Source organism: Callorhinus ursinus, unplaced genomic scaffold (genome assembly GCF_003265705.2).
Source record: "Callorhinus ursinus isolate GAN/ISIS: 27379988/994484 unplaced genomic scaffold, GSC_fseal_2.0 scaffold13, whole genome shotgun sequence".
In the NCBI taxonomy this organism is placed as follows: domain Eukaryota; kingdom Metazoa; phylum Chordata; class Mammalia; order Carnivora; family Otariidae; genus Callorhinus; species Callorhinus ursinus.
The window spans coordinates 11,735,011-11,742,823 of NW_027397075.1; the positions used below are offsets into that span (position 1 = coordinate 11,735,011).

At 48.8% G+C, this 7,813-nt stretch overlaps 1 protein-coding gene across 3 annotated transcripts in view; it reads right to left on the reverse strand.

The window, feature by feature from the left end:
* Positions 1–1,148, reverse strand: part of RBFOX1 (RNA binding fox-1 homolog 1) — a 2,099,893-nt gene extending 2,098,745 nt beyond the window's left edge. For all 3 annotated transcript variants that reach the window (XM_073899542.1, XM_073899544.1, XM_073899543.1), the window contains exon 1: positions 850–1,148. In XM_073899542.1, coding sequence (XP_073755643.1) covers positions 850–1,056 — 207 coding nt within the window. In that variant the 5' untranslated portion in view covers positions 1,057–1,148. The remainder of the gene's footprint in view (positions 1–849) is intronic.
* Positions 1,149–7,813: the final 6,665 nt, after the last annotated feature.

A 7,813-nucleotide genomic window follows, 5' to 3' on the forward strand; every position in this document is an offset into this window, starting at 1 on the left:
GCCAGGTCATAACTGGAAGATTCAAGAGAGGAAGCAGAAAGCGGGAACCAAGGGATCAAGCTGGTCACTGAGCTCCATCCCACACATGCCTAGTGACTCACATAACCACGCACATACACAACAAAACACCCTCACACATACACTCAGCCAGCAGGGACCACAGCCAGGTACTACCTGAGGGGATGCTCAGAACTTTGCCTCACTGTCCCTCTCAGAAAGAATAAGGAGAGGAGAATGACTTCGGGGATGGAAGCCACCTGCCTTCTCTCTCAACTCTCACTGCCCAACCCGAATGGGGAGCAATGACAGGAAGATGCAGGGCAGGTGAGGGGCATGGGCTGAGCTGCTGCCAGCCCACATGCTGACAGGGCAGGCTTTGGCAGAACCTGTGCTAGGGTACTTCCCACCCAAGCCCCTTACCAGGTGGGAGAAACACACAACCAGAAAAGTCCCAGAGAGACACCTAAAACAGCGCTGCCCAGGAGGGAGCTGAAGGTTGAGGGCTGCTCTGAGCCCTCCTTCCCCTCACCTCCTTCCCCTTCTGGGGGCCCCCAGGACACAGAGCTTCCCCTTCCCCTTTTTGGCTAACCGCAGAACCCACGGGTCTCCCAGCCAGATGACGACGATGTCGTGGGAGAATCAGCGAGTCAATGCTACATAAACAAGAAGGGGGTTGCCACCAACAACCAAGCATCTAGTTTCTCAGAGGTCCCCATGAGCTGTCACACCGCTCCTGCCCTCAGGAGTTGCTGCCCAATTATCAACTTGGACCTGACGGCCGACGGGGAGCATCCTGCCCACCCCACCCCACCTCTAGCCCCCGTCCCTCCTGCGCCCCCGCTCACTTACACCTCTGCCTTCGCCACCTGTCTGGGTGCCGGTCTCTTCCCTGCCCAGACGTGGCGCGTCTTCTTCCTCCTGCGCTGCGCTTCCTCCCTCCAGCCCCAGCTTCAATCTCTTCTCCTCCGGAGGGGCATCCTCCTCCTCCCGCCTCTGCCGGCCATCCCTGCCTCTGAGCTTGCCCGAATCTTCAGGGCTGCCAGAAGGGCTGGCCATGGTTCCAGGGTGTTCTGTCTTTACTTGGGGAAGAGAAAGGACTCGGCACTCTCCTGAACCCAGCGGCCTGTCGGTGGGAGATCGGGCTTCTGAGCGCGGGCTCAGTGGGTTCGCGCGGCTCGGCTCGGAGCTGGGCTCCTCCGCGGACCACTCCTGTCTCTCTGCCGCCCCCTTCTGGCTGCTCACGCATACCGCAGGCACGCGTGGAAGAGGCCTGCGCTCCTCTCACCTGCTAAGGGCCAGGCCGGCTCTGGCAAAGCCCCGCCCCCAGGTTGCACCCCCACGGTCTCCCTGGCCAAGGAAGGGAGAAAGAAGGGACAGAAGAGGTCCACTTCTCCAATGCCCTACAAGGATGAACACCTTGGTCTTTGGTACTATTCTGCATCTTGAATGATTTAGAGGCTGCTCAGAACAGATGAAGAATTTGGCCTGGAGGGTGATAGGCTTAATGCAAAGACACCACCTTTCAAAGCTATGCTTACCTATCAGGGATATTTATTGAGCATCACTATGGGCCAAGCACTGCCCTGGGGTAGGGGATTATAACAGTGACCATGGCAGGCATTGTCCCTGCCCAGGTAGAGCCCAGTATGGGGGGGGGGGGGGGGGGGAGTTGATTGATTGATACTTTGTCAACGGGGCAAAGGGCTGCAACAGAGGACTACTGGGAACAAGGGAACCTAAAACAGAAGAGCCTCAGAAGGCCTGGAGCTGGGAAAGGGGCAGAGGAAATGAGCACTGACTGGAGATATACAAGATGAACAGTTCTCAGCCAGGTAAAGGGTGTTCCAGCAAAGGGAAGAGCATGTGCAAAAGTCCAGAGGCTGGGAGGAAGGCAGCAAGAAGCCTGGTGGCTGCAGCAGGATGGATGAGGGAAGAGAGATGTGGTGGATAGAGAGGTTGCTGGGGACCAGGCATGAAAGGCTGGACCAGGGAGAAAACTACGGCAGGGACTCCACACAGCAGCAGTGCTGATGGACAAAGGCAGGAGACTTTGAGAAATATTTTGCAGTGATGGATTGATAGATAGTGTGCCCAACTTGTTCTTCACATCAGTGTGGGACTCCCTCAGCTGTGTTAGTTGAACCAGGAGGTATTTTCTGGATAATTAACTGTTAACACCGTGTCCAGGGAAGGCTGAATGAGCACCAGGCTCCTATGTTCCCTGAGCTTCCTCAACCAAGCACAGAGATCATGCTGCAATTTGCTTCTCCAGTTTTTCTCCCACTAATCTCCTAGGCAGTCACTGCCTCTGCCTTGTTCATGATTTTATTCTGGAAAGCTATCAAAGTGAGCGGCCTGTAGTAAGTGCTCAAGAAACATTTGTTGCATGAGTAAAAGGATCTGCTCCCGCCCAGCGTTCTCTGCATCCTACACCTTCCCCTTCTCGATCCAGCCCCTTCCTCTCTCCTCCATCTCTTCCCTCCCAACCAGCACAAATAATTCTAATAAACATGGGTGGGCTTTGAGGCCCTCTTATATCACCTTCCATCTAAGTCTCACAACAACCCTGTTATTATCCCCAATGTACAAAGGTGGACACGGAGGTATAAAGAGGCTAAGCAACATGCCCAAGGCACATTATAGTGGGAACTGCTGCCACTGAACTGGGAAACCTAAATGCACTGGGGTCATTGGATCCCGGCATGACAGAAGCCAAGTGGCAGCTCAATAGCCAAAGGCAAAGTGGGCATGGTTACCATTGACAGTACAGTCAAAGCCAAAATCAGGATAGTCTGATGTGCACAGAACTATGACATTGGCAAGTTGGTCATGGTATCCCTAGAAGTGAAATAGATGGGAAGCCTACTAAATTCCTACTGATCTGAATGAGCAGAATTCTAGGTCAAGTGAACAAAAGTCTAACTTGAATCATAAAAGCAGAGTCATGACCTCCCTCAATCAGTTCCCAGAGCCAGTTTACAGACCCAGGGAGGCTAGGTCCCTTTGGGGAAGGATCTTGGTACACGGCCCAAAATTGTATAATGTTAATCTTTTTCCCAGCCCTCCCCAAAGGTACCTATGGCCTTTTCCCAGGTGACCGCATTGAGGAAAAGGAAAAAATCAGACATTTACAGAATCACAGGACCTGGGCTCTAAAACGACACTAATTCCAGGAGACCCAAAACATTAGTGGGGTCCACCAGAGTAGGGCTTATGTAGATCAGATGACCAATAGAGTTTTAGCTCCCCTGTCTCGCAGTGGGCCCAGTGGGACTCCAAACCCATCCTGTGGTTATTATACAGTGATAGAGCTGGGATTCAAACCTAGGGTGTCCAACTGAAAGACTGTGCTCTTAACCACAAAACAGTCTGACATTTCTAAGAATAAAGTATAATTCATGATTCTGGTCTCCACACTTCTACTTTGGCCCAAGGTCATAGCGTCAACTCCATTTTCTGCAGCATTTGAAACTTGGCAGAAAAATTAGGGACAGTCAAAGGGTTACAGGGCCTGACATCAAAAGAAAGGGCATGAGTTTACCAAGCCAGTGGGGTAGATCCCCCAGAGACCACTCTTCAACTTTCCAGCAACTTGACTAGATCTGATGATGATGATGATCAAGATGAAGGAAAGTCCAGAACAAAGGTAAGTCCATTTACACTCACCTGGGAAAGTGGCTGGCCTCGGATAAAGGCAAGTCAGCATTTGCAGAAGTGGTGAGGGCAAGGGATGTGGGCAAGGGCCCCAACAACATTTGCTATGGAACCTAACTTGCTGTGGTCAGCCAGCTCCAGCCAGACAAAGGTAAGCAGGGTAGTGATGGGGAAGCTCCTTTGGTGGGTCTCAAATCTGTCTGGATTCTCACCCTTCCACCGTGGGGTTTAGAGGGCAAGTTAGCTCAGCTAGGGCTCTGGGGACAGAGTTTGATTAGGGTTCTGGCTTTACTCTTAGCTGCATGATCTTATGCAGGGAAACTGACCTTTGGGAGCTTCAGTTTCCTCATCTGTAAAATAGGCATAACAGTACTTCATGGGGATTATCATGAATTGAACAAAATTGTGCCTACAAAGCTCTTAGCATGACACATAATAAGGGCTCAAAAAGAAAGTACATCATCTGAAACTAATGTAACATTATGTGTCAACTATACTCAAAAAAAAATTTTTTTTAAAGAAAGTGTATCTACTTTTAACTACCATTAACTCATGTGCTTTTCTTGTAGGGAAGGCAAGTCTAGCTCTGAAGTTGGAGGGTCCTAAGGCTTCAGATGTGACAGTTGATAAGAGGGAGACTGAATAAGGATAAGACTGACAGAGGCGCCTGGGGGATTAGTCATTAAGCATCGGCCTTCAGCTCAGGTCATGATCCCAGGGTCCTGGGATCGAGCCCCGCATCAGGCTCCCTGCTCCGCGGGGAGCCTGCTTCTCCCTCTCCCACTGCCCCTGCTTATGTTCCAGCTCTCGCTGTGTCACTGTCAAATAAATAAATAAAATCTTAAAAAAAAAAAAAAAAAAAAGGATAAGACTGACAGCCAAAGTCAGGAAGTCAAAAGCAAGAGCCAGGAGGCAGGGGAACAGCCACCTCCCACACTTGAGCCAGGTTGGCCAAAGAAGCTCAGAGTCTGATATCTTAAGCTGGTCATGAATTAGGGCATGAAGAATCTAAACCCCATAGCTACCCTACTAAAATCCCTCTCCTAAACCTCTAACCCTTTGGGAGGTATAGGGAGGAATTCAGTGGCTAGGACCACCATCTTCCCACCATTGCCCACATTGGGTTATTAGCTGAGGGCCAGGATTCTATCAAGGTGAGACAAGCATCTCCCTAAGCTCTCACCCATCTAAGCTATCCAGACACTGACCCCCATAAGGACAGATCCCTGGTTCCAAGGTATTGCTGCTTCCTCTTCAATGAGAAACCCCTACAGGAGGTACTGACCCCTCCAAGCCTATAACTTTCTCAGGCAACTGCCCCACAAGCCATGTAACTCCTTGTGCCACCTACACCCTACTTATAGTATAACCATTGGCTGTCAGCCACGACCCCCAGTGTCAGCCATGATTCCCAATGTACTGACCCAAAGAGTCAAGATTTGTGCTGTTCTGTTCTACTGCTAAGAATCCCACAAATGCCACCTTACTTCCCATTAGGGTCACTAGGGACAGGGTGGCCTTGTCCTCCCAAACTATACTCTCAGATGGCCATGTATCCTTGCTTACAGTGTCTCAGCTTCTACTTCATTTGGAACGTGGTGTGTATCTGTGTGTCTTGCACCTGTAAGTCACACAGGGACCCATATTGACCAGGGCCATTAACAAGCTTTCCATCTGCCCCGCTATGAGGGCGTAATCCTGCTGGTGGTTTATTCTTACTTTTAAATTTTCTTTTGATGTTATCAAGATGCAAATGACATTCCAACACTGGAAGTCACCAGATTCCAAAATGTGACTTTTTGCCCATCTCTTGTGGGTTTTTTTCTCCTCCTCCCAAGGATCATTGCAATACAGCTCTTCATCTACTTAAACGATCCATACACAGGGCTTCTGAGGGTGTCTTCCGCACTCCCCAGCACCCAAATTTTCCCCCCTCAGTCCTGACCCAAATTGGTGAGGAGGCCTCTGCCAGAACAAGAGTATATACATCAGACATCATCAATGTTTATCTTAACCATTCCTGCCAGCCCTTCACTGGGGCATCTTGGGCATACGAATATTTGTCTTAATTATCCAAATCTCCCCTCCTCTTGTTCTTACTAAGTGGGCATGCACTGTGTCCCATTGTTTCTGCCACAAAGTGCTGATTGTTGCAAGACCCTTTTAATATACACACAACACTTACAACAAAGACAAATCCCTGCCTTCTCCTTGGCACAACCACACCATAAATTGCAGAGTTTAGAGAAGACATCATTAAAGGCAGCACCCTGTGTGCACGAGAGACAGTACTGGGAGAAGAGGAAGGCAGGACCCCCCCATCCCCAACACCATCACCTTGAGCCATGAGACTGACCAAACAGGGCCCCAGGGCAGTGATGGGAGTGAGTACAATGAGTCCTGGAGGAGGCAGGGGTTCCAAGCTCAGAAGCTTCTGGACAGACCCCCAGTCAAGTCTAAGGCCCTCAGACTCCCCACATCACAATCACCAGAGCTTGATGCTTAAGGGCTCATTTTTGTGTGTCACCTTTTTTTTCCCAGAAAACTCTCTGAAATTCATTGTGTGAGGGGGAGATTAAGAGGAGTTTTTGTGGGCAATGGGATAAAAACCCATAATAACTCATGAACTGTTGAACCCGTTAAAATTACTTGTGCATTATTTCCATTTTTCTCAGAGGAAGATATAATTCTGCATTCAAATTTACAAAGGGTTCCATGATTCCCAAAAGAGGCAAGAACCACCAAACTGTGCATTTGCTCTAATATTTAGGATAGTTTGATCTTAAATATGACCAAGAAAAGGAGAAAGGGGGAAATGTCATTATTTGGATGCCTCTATCAAGTGAGGCACTTTATGTAAACTATCTCATTTCTCTCTCTAACTGTGTGAACTAATGATTAGCAGCAGCCCCACTTTTCGGATAAGAAGACTGAGTACAGAGAGCACAAGTTACTTCCACATGCCATCCAGTTGATAAAAGCCATAGTAATATTAGCAAAATAACAATGGCTGATGTTTTTGAGTGTTTACTAGGCATCAGGCACTGTTCTAAACACTTTATGTATGTTAGCTAATTAAATCTGCATTGTAGCCCATTGAGACAGATTTTATCATCCTTACCATTACTGTCCCCATTTTATAGACGAGGAAGCTGAAGGTCTGAGAAGTTACACAACCAATCTAAGGTCACCCAACTAGTAAGAAATGGAGCTGGGACTTGCACTTCAAGTGTCTGCCTTGAGCCTGTGCTCTTAACCTCTCAGTAACATCACCTCCTAGAACTTTCTGGTGATCACTATAAGATCAGATGATTGGACTGTTTAGGCCCAGCAAAGACCACAATGTGTCCTACAGTAATTCCAGGGTTAACATTAGCAAGAGCCCCATCCTTAATTTTCTCTTATGTTCAAACACCACTCACCATCCAGAAGCCTCCACACCCATATTCATAACAAAACAAAAGGTGAGGAAAGCCCACTCAAGACCATACTAATTGAAGGAAATAAGGTTTGAACCCAAGTATGTCTGTCTCCTGAGCCTGAGCTCTAAGCCATGATGCAGCTTCCTGACCAACATCTTACCTTCCTGCATGGAAAGCCCTGGGCTTGGTGGAGGGCTGCGAGGTCCCTGAAAAGTCCCTGTGAGGCACAGAAGGTAAACAGTAAGTCCCTGATAACCTCAGAAGATTATACCAGAGAAAACCAATCAGTAACCACATGGGTTGGGAGATGTCCTTGATTATGCAAATAGAGTAGGAAATTCCCCCATCCCTTGGGCTGACTAAGAGTCAAAGACTCCTGAGACAGGACAGAAGTGTCTCTCATCTTTCCTTCCACAGAGCTGCTAACCCTCAGCAAAAGTCCCAGTGGGCAAGGCCACCTGTGTTTGTATCCCAACAATATTGCCATGCTGTTCTATGGGCATGAGTAAGATTATTTTCTAAGCAATGCCTCCAATGCTCAGTAGAATCCATCTGAAATAATCACCTCTGTTCTTTTTTTTTTTTAAGATTTTACTTATTTGACAGAGAGGGACACAGCGAGAGAGGGAACGTAAACAAAGGGAGTGGGAGAGGGAGAAGCAGGCTTCCCGCGGAGCAGGGAGCCCAATGCGGGGCTCGATCCCAGGACCCTGGGATCATGACCTGAGCCGAAGGCA